This window comes from Notolabrus celidotus, chromosome 23, assembly GCF_009762535.1.
Source record: "Notolabrus celidotus isolate fNotCel1 chromosome 23, fNotCel1.pri, whole genome shotgun sequence".
Lineage (NCBI taxonomy): Eukaryota > Metazoa > Chordata > Actinopteri > Labriformes > Labridae > Notolabrus > Notolabrus celidotus.
The window spans coordinates 6,900,816-6,916,818 of record NC_048294.1 but is presented as its reverse complement, the minus strand read 5'-3'; the positions used below and the strand labels follow the sequence as shown (position 1 = coordinate 6,916,818).

General features: G+C 37.1%; 2 protein-coding genes and 1 pseudogene across 2 annotated transcripts; all 3 read left to right on the top strand.

Moving 5' to 3' along the window:
• Positions 1–2,139: 2,139 nt before the first annotated feature.
• Positions 2,140–5,244, top strand: LOC117807563 (GTPase IMAP family member 7-like). Its single transcript, XM_034676891.1, has 2 exons — positions 2,140–2,460; positions 3,977–5,244. Exons 1-2 carry the CDS (start codon positions 2,454–2,456, stop codon positions 5,053–5,055), a joined length of 1,086 nt encoding a protein of 361 aa, XP_034532782.1. The 5' UTR covers positions 2,140–2,453; the 3' UTR covers positions 5,056–5,244.
• Positions 5,245–10,437: 5,193 nt separating this feature from the next.
• On the top strand, positions 10,438–11,357 carry LOC117807785 (annotated as a pseudogene).
• A 1,119-nt stretch (positions 11,358–12,476) lies between these two features.
• Positions 12,477–15,474, top strand: LOC117807784 (GTPase IMAP family member 7-like). Its single transcript, XM_034677189.1, has 3 exons — positions 12,477–12,500; positions 12,727–13,716; positions 15,460–15,474. The coding sequence occupies exons 1-3, from the start codon at positions 12,477–12,479 to the stop codon at positions 15,472–15,474; spliced, it is 1,029 nt and encodes a 342-aa protein (XP_034533080.1).
• Positions 15,475–16,003: the final 529 nt, after the last annotated feature.

The following is a 16,003-nucleotide window of genomic DNA, read 5'->3' as shown; positions in this document are numbered from 1 at the left end:
GGAGAGTCATGGACGCATTTCAGTGGATCATGGATGTGTGCCAGGAAACAAAAGTTGTTGGAAATTTCTATGTTGTGCTTTTATTTTGAAGGGCGTGTTTCCAATGTCGCTCCAATTGTATTTCAGCTATAAGTTACTGAGTTGCTGTTTAAACTTGGAGGAATGTGTATGTCTAGTTAAAGGATGATATTGGGAAAATGTGGTTTGTATATACCTCCATGGTTTGTTTGATTCTGAATGTTTCACAGATGTTTTCATTGTTAAAATCATCATGCAACAATAAAACAAGGAAAATTCTCCATCATTTTCTGAAAGTGCCTTTTTTTTCTTCCATCCAATCTATGAATCACAGTAACATAACAGTGGTGATATAGTACAAAGTCAAAGACACAGTGCATCATGAAAGACAATGGTGCCATGAGCAGTCAGGAAGGCTGCTTCAAGTTGCACACTGAGAAGTAATCTCTAAGGAGGGATCTTAGAGCTCTGTGATTGAAAAAAAAGTCAGTGACTCCTAAGAGAGGTTTTAACATACTGGTGAAGGCAACAAATTAAAGACAGACAGAGTCTGATTGGGTATACCCAACAATAACTGGGTTTACCCAATCAGACTACTGAAACAGACACCATGGGTCTGCATAGTTTTGTTTGGAATTAAGAATATATAAGACTGCACATCTTTTATTCAACTTAATCACGTCTAATTCATCCAAAAAGGGCCTTCAGACCTCGCTCAAGAATTACTGTTCGCACAGTGGCCTGTAGTTACAGGGTGTGTTATGGTGTTGGCACAGTAATGTTTGTATGAATATGTTTAAGGGCATTTTGAAAATACACTTTCTTTCTAAATCTCCAACATTTATTTCACATACACTACCAGTCAAAAGTTTGGACACACCTTCTCATTCAATGTTTTTATTTATTTTAATTATTTTCAACATAGTAGATTAATACTGAAGACATCAAAACTATGAAATAATATGGTTTTGCCATAATCTGGATTACAACAGTAGTCAAATAAGGCTATCCATTGTGTGCTAACCCTACCTCTGAACATCACAACTGATGGTCTCAAACACATTAAGAAGGCAAGTCATTCTACAAATGAACTCTTGACAAGGCTCATGTTCATTAGAAACCATTCCAGGAGACCACTTCATGAAGCAGACTGAGAGAATACCAAGAGTGTGCAAAAGTGTCATGAAGGAAAAAGGGGGCTACTTTACAGAATCTAAAATATAAAACATATTCTGCTTTGTTTAACACTTTTTTTGTGAATTACATAATTCCATATATGTTCTTTCATAGTTTTGATGTCTTTGGTATCTACAGTGTTTCAAATAATTAAAATAAATACAAACCCTTGAATGAGAAGGCGTTTCCAAAGTTTTGGCTGGTAGTGTGCATGGTTTTCATAACCAAATCTTTGATTATTTTTTTTAATAGTGTATGGTATTCAAGTAGTTAAACTGCTTACTTGATGTATACAAAGTACTGTGTTAATTCATTCTATCTCATCAAAAGGCCTTTTCATGTTTTCAGGTCAAAACATCTTTTCATTTTTTTTCACTTTAACCTGAAAAAAAGACAAAATGTTAATTAAATAGAAAATTAAAATGACCATTTTTGAAAAACAAATGTGGTGAGGTAAAATAAATCATGTTATGCGTTAGAATTAACCCAGCACAGTAGTTGATATAACCCAGCATTTGGGTAAAATAATCAACCCATTTTGCTGTGTTAAATTAACCAAGCATTACTTTGGTTCAATAGTTACCCAGTATTGTTTTGTGTGTAGTAAACAAAACCTCAAAAGTTGCTTTAAAAGGGGGATGAGTTTGGTTTCAGATCTCAATTTCTAGCCAATCAAATATCAGTAAAAGTAAGTGAATGTCTTCTGCTTTTTAATCCTTTAATCAACCTTCTGTTCTGTGGAGTTCATTTGAGGTTTCAAATACAGTACAACATCACTTTGTTCTCCCTCAGAGTGGAAACACACATCATACTTTTGCAGCCTCTTGCCCTCAACTGCAAGTCTTGGGATTACACCAGCATGAGTCATCATTCATTTCATGAGAAACGAAACAAAGAGGGAGACAAATGACTCAAAAAGAAACTTAAGCTCAAAATATTCCGACATCTCAAGTCCCAGCGCAGACGCTTTAGTTTTAACCCATCCCTGTACACCATAGAGTTCTCATTGTGAAGCTAACACATTTCATCCCATGTGACCATACACTTTGGAATAATTCCAGTAAACAATTGTGTTTACTAGCTTGTGAAAAAATGTGTTTTGATCATTCCATCTACCCGCAGCCTGGAAACAAGTCAGACAAGCCAAAGCGAGAGGCGAGTCAGGGCGAGACGACAAGAGAGAAAAAAACTCACAGAGAGACGTGTCACTGATCTGCCCCTTTTTTTTTCTTGTTGCACTGCTTTCCACGTTTGACAGCATGGACGGTAAGTTGACTTTTGCTTGTTTTGCTGCGTAGCTTCATAAAATAAGGACAAATTATGTTATTCAAATATATATTGTATGACAGTAGGTTAACATTATGTTGGAGAAGTGTTGTCATTCATCACTATTTTATGTGAAACTATGGCACTTTTTAATCAAGCACATCAAATGTTCTCTTGTGACATCTGTTATGTGATGTTTTGTAATATTAAAGCTCCTGTGAGAAGTTTTTACTGGTTATGAAACAGACTGAAATTAATATGAATGCCTCCTTATGATCCACTGAGCTTTGTTTGCTACATCAGAGACAATTACAATCTCTATTTGGGTGTTTCTAATGTCTGTCATCACTGCCACTGGGTAGGTGTCACACTTAGTGAATAAAACAACACACTGCTAAAACATACTGTTTCACATTTTCCCTGAGAGTCTCAGTGAGTGATGCATTTTAACTCAACTTTATTTATAAAGCACCTTTCATACATATAAGCATGCAGCCCAAAGTGCTCCACAGAGGAACAGAGAGACAGAAAACCACAAAGATGGGTAATATATATATATAATCATAAGAAATACTTAAAATGAAATGAGATCAATACAATAATATTAATAAAATAAATAAAGGTAGAAAGAAAAAAGAAAAATTAGTTAAAGTTAAAAGGATCAGATAAATACAATAGATAAATAGACTACTAAATAGATAGGATAAATATGTTGTTAAAACAATGATGATAATAATAATAATAATAATAATAATAATAATAATAATAATAGTGATAATAATAATACAACTAATAAAAGTGATAGCAATAATTCAATATAATAGTAATAATAATTATTATAATAATAATAATAATAATAATAATACAAGCATGCAGCCCAAAGTGCTCCACAAAGGAACAGAGAGACAGAAAATAGAGATGGGTAAAATAATAAAATACATAATCATCAAAAATACTTAAAATAAAATAAAATCAATCAATACAATAAAATTAATACAATGAATAAAATAGGAAAGGTAGAAAGCAAAAAGTTACAAGGATCAGATAAATACAATAAATAAATAGACTACTAAATAGATAGGATAAATGTGTTGTTAAAACAATGATGATGATAATAATAATAGTCATAATAATAATACGACTAATAAAAGTGATAGCAATTATTCAATATAATACAATATAATAAAAACAATGATGATGATGATGATAATAATAATAATAATAATGTAATATTAATAATAATAATGTAATATTACATATAATGTAATAATAATAATAAGCTACTGTATGATATGGTGGCCCTGAAGGACAAAACAAATTTACAAAAGATGAAAACATTTGACAAAGTTGGAGACAAATTAACATTTTGACATTTTATAAAACTAAAAAAAATTAACAAAACACTTTTACATTTAAGAAAACAAATTTACAAAATCAAACACTTTCATAACCGCTGAGTAGGTTACAAACTAAAGTTCAAGTGTGCAGACTTACTGAAATTGAGTTTATCTTGCAGAGTCAGCAACAAAGAGGATTCTCCTCCTGGGGAAAACTGGAGTTGGAAAGAGCAGCCTGGCTAACACCATATTTGGAGACGCCACATTCCAAATAAACCACCCCAGTGGCTCAAAAAGTCATCCTTCTCAAGCAGAAACCAGATCCGTCAATGGAAGAGGCATCACTCTGATCGACACTCCTGGTTTCTTTGATGTGGGAAGGTCTGAGGAGGAGATGAAGCCTGAGATAGTGAGGTGTATGACGGAGTGCGCTCCTGGGCCTCACGCTCTCCTCGTTGTGCTCAAAGTGGAGAAATTCACCGAGCAGGAGCGTGCCGTCATCAGCAAAATAATTGAGTCCTTCTCCGAAGACGTTCTGAAATACGCCGCAGTTGTCTTCACTCACGGTGACCAGCTCTCAGAGGGGATGAAAATCGAGGAGTATGTTGGCCAGAGTGAGGGTCTGAGTGAGCTGGTGATGAAGTGCGGAGGCCGGTGCCACGTTGTTGATAACAAATACTGGAAGACGGACAATGAAGACGACGACTACAGAAGTAACCGATTCCAGGTGGCCGAGCTTATCAACACCGTAGACGAGATAGTGACGCAGAATGATGGGGGCCACTACGCCAACGAAATGTTACAGGAAGTAGAGAGAGCGATACAAGAAGAGGAAAAGCGTCTCGTGAAGTCATCGGGCAACGCTTCACAGGACGTGATCAGGAAGCAGGCGAAAAACAACGTCTTCAAGAGCAGGACGGAGAAGTCACCAAGAAAGTGGATCAAAGGTTTATTTGGTTTCGCAGTCATTGCAGCAATACTTGCAGCTGTTGCTGTAATGTTGCTCAAATTAAAAGATGGGGAGGTGATAACAGAGGCAACAGTTGACGAAGAAACAATAACAGCACCGATAATTAAAGTGATCGAGGAAGTAACTGAGGAAGTTTCAGAAGTGTCTCCATCTATCAGCACGATAGTAGAGGTAGTTGAAGATATTATTCAGCCCATTGTGGAGATACCAGAGATAATAGAAGATTACTTGGACAAATCCAGTGATTTGTTTGAAAAAACATTCGATCCTTGGAATAACTTTGAATGATGACTCATGCAGTGTAAAGGCAAGCAGCACACATTATACAGCACAGTAAATGCTGCCTCATGTTTGCATCAGCTGTAAGATTGAAAACAGCTACTGTATGATACGGTGGACAACAAATTTACAAAAGATGAAACACTTTTACAAAGTTGAAGACAATTTTGACATTTTGGAAAACATTTTGACATTTTGGAAAACATTTTGACATTTTGGAAAACCTTTTGACATTTTGTAAAACTAAAAAATATTAACAAAACACATTTACAAAGAACAAAACACTTTTACATTTAAGAAAACAAATTTACAAAATCAAAGAAACGCTTTTACAAGTGGTTAGACAATTTCACAAACGATGGAACACATTTACAATTTTTGAGACAAATTTACATTCATTTTTAACAGAGAGGGAATGTACCAAACACCAGAAGTGATCCGGGAGTGATCGACTGAGGGGTCATTTAGTTTGTTTGGATGGAGAGAAACCAAATGGAGCGACATCACACAAAGTGTAGGAACCAACTTGGGTGTTTACCTGGTTGATCATGCCAGTTGCATATGCTTGTCTCAAAGATTAAGCCATGAAAGTCTAAGTACACACGGCCGGTTAGGAATGGGTCCCTTTCACATTTGAACCGATACGGGAATACCTGGGAATCGGTACCGGTACTCAACGGTGCCAATTTTCGGTACTTTTGCGTGTGTTTATGTGGTAATGATAAAAATTTTTAATTTAACATATTTATTTCATTTAACAAGAAATTAACAGAAACAGGATTATATAGGTGATTAGATAGATTAGCTGACACGTGCTCGTGGCGTCTAATTGCTCTTTCGGGAGTTTATCAATTAACACACGTGAATGCCTGCGGACGGGGAAAAGTCAGTTCTCCGTCTCTTTATAATAACAGGACACATAACTTACTTGTTGGTCATTCACGCACACAGGAACGGTTATAAACAGGGCAGGTAGTCAGAGCGAGAGAGTCCATCTCAACCATAGACTGGTCTCAACTTAACCCTCCTGCAACTCTGCCTCGCGGTGAGCGCGCGAGCCCGTCGGGAGCAGGAACATCCACCCGATCAGTCTCGAACTTTATTACAGGGCCAAAGTATGGAAAATCGCCTTCTCCACTCCCTCACAGTCACAGGGATGCGTTTAGGTTCCGAAAAATTGTACCGTTTTATTTACTGGAATCGGTACTCGGTAGTACCGACAGAATTCAGTCGGTACCTATAAAAGTACCGAATTCAGTACCCACATCCCTACAGCCGGTACAGTGAAACTGCAAATGGCCCATTAAATCAGCCATGGTACCGATACTCTGTTTGGTACCGGATCACTTCCGGTGTTTGGTACATTCCCTTTTATGTTAGAAATAAATGTAAATCTGTTTCATAAAAGGTAAAAGTGCTCCGTCGTTTGTAAAATTGTGTCACCGCTTGTAAAAGTGTTTTTTTTCATAAAATGTAAAAATGTTTTCCAAAATGTAAATTTGTCTCCAACTTTGTAAAAGTGTTTCATCTTTTGTAAATTTGTTTTTGTCCTTCAGGGCCACCGTAGTATGAAGACGAAACACTCATTTATTCATTCAGCATTCATTTAAAGGGACAGTGGGGTTTTTTGAAGTGGAGTTGTATGAAGTACTCTGTCAATATTAAGGGTATTACCCACAGGGGATCCCAGTCAGCTGGACCCTGTTATTGAGAAAACAGACAGGGAACCAGCACAGAAGCTAAGCTATCAACCGCTACAGACAGGGTCAAATTAAGCTAGTTTTAAGAAAAAGTGCATCCCTCATACTGATGTCAGTGTGTACAGAAACTTTAAATAATCTTCATTAAGAAATCTTCCTTTATGGAACTGAAGTGGCTGTGCTTTAGATGTTATGCTAGTTCCCAAAACAGTGATTAGCATTACAGCTAACATCAAAAGTTAAGTAAAAGCAACTTCTCGCAAATGATTTCTATGTAAAATGAAAATGTATTGGTGTTTCTGTCAAGACTCAAATTTACGAATGATGTATGATCTAAAAGTTTCTGTTGGGACAGCGTGTGTCGATGACTTTGTGTTGTTTCAGAGGGGTCTGCTACCAACGTAGCATGGTTTTCCATCTATAGGATCGTAACTCATCCAGTAGAAACAGTGTGAAAATGTTTTTGTAGCTTTGGAGGGGTTCACAGAAGTTTGAAAAAAAAAAAGCAGACAAAATATTTGGCTTGATGCTTGAATAAACCTGCCTTAATAACATATGGTGTGAGGGCAACTAGGGCCTACAACAATCCACATTTTGGGTGCAGCAATGTTATATATATATTTTGTTTTCTTGTGTGACAGCCATTTTTGTGGACTACTTTACTTGATCCATGGTGTACTGTAATATTCTTTAATCATGTGTTTTGCTTTATTTTAAATGCACAATGCTACAATAAAGCTGCTGATTGGTCACATGTGATTACAGTCGTGTCTTTTTGAATAGAACTATTAGAATGAGCTTTTTAAGGAGCAGGCTGATGATGCACACATCTTTTTGATCGTCATAAATCACACATCCTGTGGCTGTTTAAATTCTCTTTATTTACTCCTCACATTAGAATAAGAGAACGTGAAACAGGATTTTTGGGACTTGTTTTTAAAGCGTTACATTTCCTGTAAGCAGTGGTGGACGGCGGTTCAGTGAGTAGCGCTGTTGCCAGACAGCTAGAAGGTTCCTGGTTCAAATCCCCGGTCGGGCGGGTGCCTTTCTGTGTGGAGTTTGCATGTTCTCCCTGTGCATGCATGGGTTCTCTTCGGGTACTCCGGCTTCCTCCCACAGTCCAAAGACATCCTCTCCAGGTTGATTGATCACTTTAAATTGCCCTTAGGTGTGAGTGTGTGTGTGAAGGTTGTCTGTCTCTCTGTGTTAGCCCTGTGATAGATTGGCAACCTGTCCAGGGTGTACCCTGCCTTCCGCCCGAAGCCAGCTGGGATAGGCTCCAGCCCCCCATGACCTCTGACGGGTTAAGCGGTCAAGATAATGGATGGATGGATGGATTCCCTGTAAGCAGTGGTGGACGGTAACAAAGTAAATCTATTTGAGTACTGTACTTAAGTACAGTTTTTCAGTATCTGTACTTTACTTGAGTATTCTTCTTTTGGGGAACTTATTACTTTTACTCCATTTGAAAGACAAATATCATACTTTTGACTCTACTACATTTCTATCAGTGCTTTAGTAACTCATTACTTTTGCTTTGAAGTCAGCTGATGAATTTTCTTTTCTGAAATCAGATCCAAAAATTTGTAAACTGTTTGTGTGCTTGTGTTTGGTTTGCCTCAGTGGTGTAGTCGTACCTCAGTTGAGCGTAGATCAAATGCAGATCAAACGTTACTCAGATCAGTCCGTTCATTTAGTCGTGGTGATGATGGATACGGCTGAGAAGGATGATGATTCTCTACCTTAGCACCACGGCCATATTTTAAGCCCACGTTCAAAGTTTTTGAAATAAAGAATAATTCGGATTGTTGTAAATCTCTGATCTGTTTACCACATATCACCATCTAACCTGAGAAAGCATGTGGAGGTCTGTAGCTAACACACTGGTTTTATTTCAGAGCACTCATTCTTTGTGAAAATACGTTTTGAGATATTTTCAAAAGTACCTTGAATACTTCAGTATTTTTAAAAGCAAGTACTCCAGGACTTTAACTCAAGTCATAATCTGACTGAACAACTTTCACTTATATTGGAGTAATGTTTGACCAGGAGGATCTAAACTTTGACTTAAGTAATGAAGACGTGTACTTTGTCCACCACTGCCTGGAAGAACTCGTGTCCCGATGCTGTGAGGGTTTGTATGTAAGTGTCACAAAAGGGGTCTAAAGAAAGCTTGAAAGTAATGAGACATGGCCTAAAACAGAGTCTTTTGGAGGGCTCTAAGTTAGATTATTAACAAAATAAAAGCTCAAATCAATAAATCTGCTCTTCTTAATCATGAAAATTAAATTATTGTGGCTAACAGCCTTTCTTCAGACTACATAGCAACTTATGTTGTTGTTTTGCAACATTCACAAACAAATGAAGAGCTCTGTCTTCATTTACAAGAAACAAGACGGCTGTCTCGATTCCCAGAAGCCGTGGATGGATGTTGCCAAAAAAACAAAACCACAAAAAATTCCTTTTAGCTTGTTTTGTCTCCACAGAGACAAAAACACTCCGCCCTGAAGAGGTATGAAAAGGTGCAGCACTGCAGGTGCAGATTGTTCCATATTCATTTATTGTTCATTTATACCCCTCTGTGTTTCTACATCACCCCGTCTATCTCCTCTTTCCTTTCACCAACCAGGCAATCAAGACCTCTATGAACCAATCATCCTGCTGCTGCCCAACTTTAAATCTGTTCTCCTCTCTGCTCCATCAGTTTGTCATTTCAGCGTGGGTCATTCCTCCTCCACCTCACTCACCTCACGCTTCTCATCATAAGTGTTCGGGGTTATCATCCTGCAACCTCCCTCCAACACCACCACATATGCCTTGGCTTCATCACCCCTAATAAGATATGAAGACAATTTAATGGAGTCTAATAAATGACATTGCAAGATTAAAATCCTTTTCTAAATCTTGTAAAGTAAATATGTTTCACTTGTAAATAAGTAAATTCTCCTGGTCGAACTGCAGCTACCAACTTCGATTGACGCTGCTTTTGTTTGTTCACATTTAGAAAGGCATTCAACTACGCTATTTGATGATCAATAACTAAAACCTCAGAGTATTTTAAATATACTTTATTAAATAAGAGGAAAAAGAGTGACTTAATCCATCTTGAGATTATCACAGGAGCACCTCAACTCCTGCAGAACTCTCAGGATTTTTTGCCCAACACTGGAAAATAATAATCTTAATAATGTACTATTTATACATCAAAACAGCATTCCTTCAACCAGTACTTTGTAAGTAACAACAACACCTGTCACAGGTATGAGAAGGTGCAGTCTTTATCCTCCCTGCAAACTCCACCCAAACCCCAGATAAAGCATCAATCAGATTACAAAGATTAAAGGAAAAAGTAGTTGAAGGTATCGCTCTTTTTTTTTTAGCAGATACTGATAACTGATAATATAATATAATTTCATATAATTTCATATAATCCTCTACTTTAATGTAGTTATCAGCCTATCATGCCTTTGTTGTATTTTATACTGCATTTCTGTGTCTTCATTTTAAGTGCATGGGTATATTTGCATATCTTAATAAAATTGTTATAAAGTCCAAACTTTGATGCAATATTCAATTAAGGAGTCTTTTATTTACTGTATAAGCTCAACATGAACACTGGCTAAGGCTTGCAAGCAGTTGGCAATTGCACTTGAAGAAAAAGCAGAACAATGCACTCTATTACTCAGCAGCAATGTTTCTCATAGGTTCTCAAGAACCTGAGAAATTCATTTCACTGACACTGCATCATATTTGTCTTTCAGAATCAACAAGAAGGATAGTCGTCCTGGGAAAAACTGGAGCTGGGAAGAGCAGCCTCGCCAACACCATTTTTGGAGAGAGGTTGTTCAAGACCGACACCACAGCCAATTCTGGTACGACCCAATGTGAGGCGAAAACAAAGATCGTCAATGGAAGAAGCATTGTGTGGGTCGACACCCCCGGGTTCTTTGACACGAAGAGATCTGATGAGAGATGAAGGCTGAGATAGTGAGGTGTATCACAGAGTGCGCTCCTGGGCCTCATGTCTTCCTCATCGTGCTTAAAGTGGAGAAGTTCACCGAGCAGGAGCAGGCTGTCATTGAAAAGCTGCATCAGTATTTCTCAGAGGAAGCTTTGAAATACGCCGTAGTTCTCTTTTCACATGGCGACCAGCTCAGTGAGGGAGAGAAGATCGAGCAGTTCGTAGGACAATGTGAAGGTCTGAGAAATCTGGTGGAGAAGTGCGGAGGCCGGTGCCATGTTTTCGGTAACAGATACTGGAAGAAAAACCAGGAGGATGAATACAGAAACAACCAGGTCCAGGTGGAAGAGCTGCTCAAAACTATAGATGAGATGATCCAAGTGAACAAAGGAGGCTGCTATACCAATGAGATGCTGCAAGGGGTGAAAAGAGACATACAGCAAGAAGAAGCGAACATCAGACAATCGTCTGCAAACAAGTCACCAGAGGAGATTACACAAAAGGCCAAAGCCAATGTGTTTGGAAAGCAGGTGTTGAAATTTGCTGGGGTTACAACAGGGGCAGTGCTAGGAGCTTTTCTTGGCGGAGCAACGCCCCTGCTCCTCAAACAGCCTGAGTACGCCACTGCTAAAAGTGATCTCCAAAGCTAATATTCTGTCTTTCTGTATTATAAACGTTTTGACCACTTCTGCTTCCCCATAAATCATTCTCTAAAGCCTTTGGAAATCTGTCTTTAAGTAGAAAAGTAGAAAACAAGGAGAAATAAAACACCAACCTAAAGGAAGCCATGAGAAAATGTTTGAATAGAAGAAGTGTAACCTCAGTCAGGATTAGAAAACTGTTCATACAGCCACAGCTACTGACCATGCTAACATGTGTATGTTATGTAGGTATATGTATTCGTACTGTTTAAAGTAATCTGTGCCCACTATGGGTCATTGTTTAGAATCAAAAAGTCACAATGTACTTCTTAAATACCTGTAATTTCAACTGAAGTGACCCCGTCGGTAATAGTTCATCTGGACTTACAGCTGATCAATGCAGGTTCTTTCTTGTTGGCCAAAGCTGAATGTTGGTTTGTAATATTTGCTTACTGAAAACAGACAGCTTCTTATGAAGCAGAGTCTTTCTGAGAACCTCTCTGATTATTTAATGTCCTTAAAATGGACCAGGAAATAAAGTGGGAGGAGGCAAGAAATGTTTTTAACATTTCTAAGTAAGGTAGGGCTTCTGCATTAGACGTCATTGATTAGGCTTATCAAGACTGCAGCCAAATATAAAGACGATGCACCAGCTGTCCTCTCAGTCCAACTGATCGACTCTCCACAGTTACTGCACTTCACAACATGGATGGTGAGTTGAAGCCTTTCAGTATTATCATTTCTCCAGTGCACAAGTGTTGCACTTAGATTGCTGCTAAATATGTTGTTTAATATTAACAAGTGATATCATGCGACAATGTAATGTCAACTTCCATTTTACGGAAATTTTGAGCAACACTTAATTCTTGCATCATGGGGAATATTTATGAGACCATTTGTGCTAGAAATTGAGTTATGAAAAAGGAAAAAAGAGGAAACTAACTTTTTTTTATTTATTCATATATTTTTATTATATTACACAATTAACATAACATAACATAGTGAACTACATGGGTATCCAGAGGACACTTTTTCATGCATTTTCCTCTGAAAGGGCAGCAGAGAGGGCAATTATCAATGATTTATCTGCTACAGTGGAATCCAAGAGGACGTTTTCTTTCAGACATAATGGCACTGGGGGGCGATTGTGAAGTACTTTGTAACTTGTGTTAAAAAGTGTTATAAAGATAAAGTATTATTATTTTGTTTGATTTTGTTACAAAAGATAATACATACGAAATTCTTGCTTAGTTTGTTGGCATTTGGCCATGTTCCTCATTTCATAATTATGCTTATCAAACTTTTATAAGAACTAATAGGTTCAAGTCATGGCATGAGCTCATTAGTGTCTACACATACATGACAACAACCAAATGAGAAATGTATCCTTTCAGAATCAAGGAGAATTGTCATCCTGGGAAAAACTGGAGCAGGGAAAAGCAGCCTGGCTAACACCATATCTGGACAGAGACTGTTCAAGGTCAACCATACTCCCAAATCTGGAACAAGTGAATGTCAAGCAGAAACCATATATGTCAAAGGAAGGAGATTAACTTTGATCGACACTCCAGGTTTCTTTGACACCATCACACCTGAAGAAAGTCTGAAGCCTGAGATAGTGAGGTGTATCACAGAGTGCGCTCCTGGGCCTCATGCTTTTCTCATTTTACTGAAAGTGGAGAAATTCAGTGAACACGAGAGGGCTGTCATCGATAAGATTAAGGGATACTTGTCTGAAGAAGCCTTCAGATATGCAACAGTTGTCTTCACTCATGGTGATCAGCTCCAAGAGGGACATACAATTGAAGATTTCATCCATGAGGATGAGAATCTGAGAGATCTGGTGCAGAAGTGCGGCGGCCGCTGTGCTGTCATCGATAACAAGTACTGGGACAAAAAGGATGAAGACAGGAGCAACGAGGTCCAGGTAGAGAAGCTGCTCAAGGTGACGGACAAGATGATCAAGGACAACAAAAATGGCTGCTACACCAATGAGACGCTACTAGCAGTGGAGGAAAAGATACAACAAGAGATAAAAATCATTAAGCAGGATCAGCAATCAGGAAGTGTCATGTCAGTACAAAAGATAGAGACAAAGGCTAAACGCAGTGTTTGGAAAAAGCTTCTAACTAAACTTATAGGTATAACAGTAGGTGCCTTGCTAGGAGCTTTCTTTGGTGCGGCAATAATGGTGGGAGTAGCCTTTAGAAGAAACTCTCAAGCACCATCAGTCATAACTTTAGCGGCATCAGCTGCAGTGGGAGCAGTGATAGGAGGGGGTGTAGGATATGTTGCCGCTTCTGGAGCAGAGACACCAAAGGAAGCAGCAAAGAAAGCAGCCAAGGCTGTCAAAGCTGTCTATGAAGAAGTAAATAATGTTGCGGGGGGACTATCAATGCTTAGAATTAAAAAAGGGAAATGAATTATGAGCCGAGGCTCTTGAAGAAAGGAAAGTTCTATCATCTTGTAGATAGAATTAACTTTTTTCAAAGGTGGTGATCAAATTTAAATGCCTCAGTCAAATTTGACAAGTTTGCTAACAAGAGTTGGTTTGAAGGGTTTGAAAAATATCTTAAAATTGTTTGTGAATGCTGTTGATTGTATTACTTTCTCCTGCTAAACACTGTTAGTGTTGATCAATGTAAAATTTGAGGTGTATCAGGCTACCAGCCTTAATGTTGGGGTTTCACATAATGTGACATTAACCTGTTCTGCATGTAATTCATTTTGAATCTGTTGACGCTAAAACAACAGACCAACACAAGGGACTTTTAAAAGTGAAAAATTAAATGTAATTGTTTTTTCTATCTGGTATATCTATGTTGATTTAATAAAGATCTTTTTATTGATAAAGTATTTTACATAGTGTTGTTTTTGTCTTGTGTCAGTGAGATGGTCGTGTTTTTTCATATTTAATAAGTTCTAGCTTGTTGCCTGAACCTCAAACTTCACTTCATACTCAACAAAGTGTTTTCTTTTGCCAAGGCTAACCAGGAAATGCAAGTAAGAAATAATTGTGAATAACAATTTAGAAAGATAAAGAAAAAAAATGATCAAATTGAAAACTTTAACCTGAGGATAATAAGAATAAGAATATAATAATAATGATAATATTTACAATAATAATAGTATTAAAAATAATGATGATAATAATAATACTAATAACAATAATAGTATTAATAATACTAATGATTATAATTATGGTAATAATAGTAATAGTTTAATAGTTTTAACAACAACAACAATAATATTATAAAAATAATAGTATTAAAAATTATATGATAATTATAATAATGGTATAAACAATAATTGTTATTATTATGATAATAACAATAAGAATAATAGTATTAACAATAAGAATGATATTAATTAGAATACTACTATACACAATAATGATAACAATAGCAACAATAATAATAACAATTAGAATAATAGTATTAACAATAATAATTATAATAACAAAACCTTGTTTACATAACACTTCAAAACTCGTTGACAAAGTGTTTTAAACATTAAAAAATGAGAAAGTAGATAAATAAAAGAGAGATGTGAGGAATACAAAGACTTATGTTTAAAAATTGAAATAAAACTGTTGGTGATTAACAAAATAAGAGCCACAATGGCTTCAGTTATGAAAATACCAGTGCACTGTGTAAAACCGTGAAAAAACATCAAGGTGTTCATGGTTTGAAAATCATTTGTAGCCCACATTTAATTGGAAACAGGGCAGTCACAACATATCATGTCCGTCTTTATGCCTCTAGTTCAGTACTCTGATTGTTTTGATCTGGCTTCATGTAAGAAAACAATAACACTTCACTTGTATAATAATAGAGCTGTGGAGCTTTCTGACATGCAACAGAACTGGTTACAGGTCCACACGCACAAATAAAAATAGAAGTGCATTGTGTTATATTACCAATCCATTAGTCTGCTGCCAAGAAACGAGTCAAACAGGTAAAAAAAGAAAAACACCTGAGAAAAGAAAAAGTTGAGTGTTTTTGGAGATCTGCATTCATTTCTCTATTAACTGTTTTTAAATAATCTCTCAAAACCTTCTTTTATAGGGACGCTTTTCTGAATTCTGTCTTCTGATGTCGTGTTTTTCCAGTCTGTCCTAGCGTAACTGCTTTTTATTTTTCAGCATTTTTATTGTTACAAAGCACTTTGTAACTGTGCTATATAAATAAAGTATATTATTATTATTATTAGGGCCTGAGCACCGACAAGGTCGGCGAAGGCCCTATTGGAACCCAGGGAATTATTAGGGCCTGAGCACGTATCAGGCCGAGACCTACAAAGTGAATCCTAATGTCATGGTGAAATCCCAACAGGAAGTCTGCCACCTTTTTTTTTTCAATTTTTCACCTGATTGGCAAGGGTACTTATATAAGAGATCTTGCTCTAGGCCTTTTCTCTAATCAAGTCTAAACCATGCACATTCTGTAGTAGACACATTGGAGATTCAAAATTGTTCGAGGCATACCGTTCGGACTAAAATTGTGGGCGTGGCAGATATTTAGGTGATGCATCAAACGCACATGTCTTGCCATTAACAGGAAATGGATTTTTGGGGGCTTTAAAATGCACAAAATCTCATCAAATCGGCCACACGCATCGGCCACGCATCCCATTTATATATTTTGGTGCTCTTG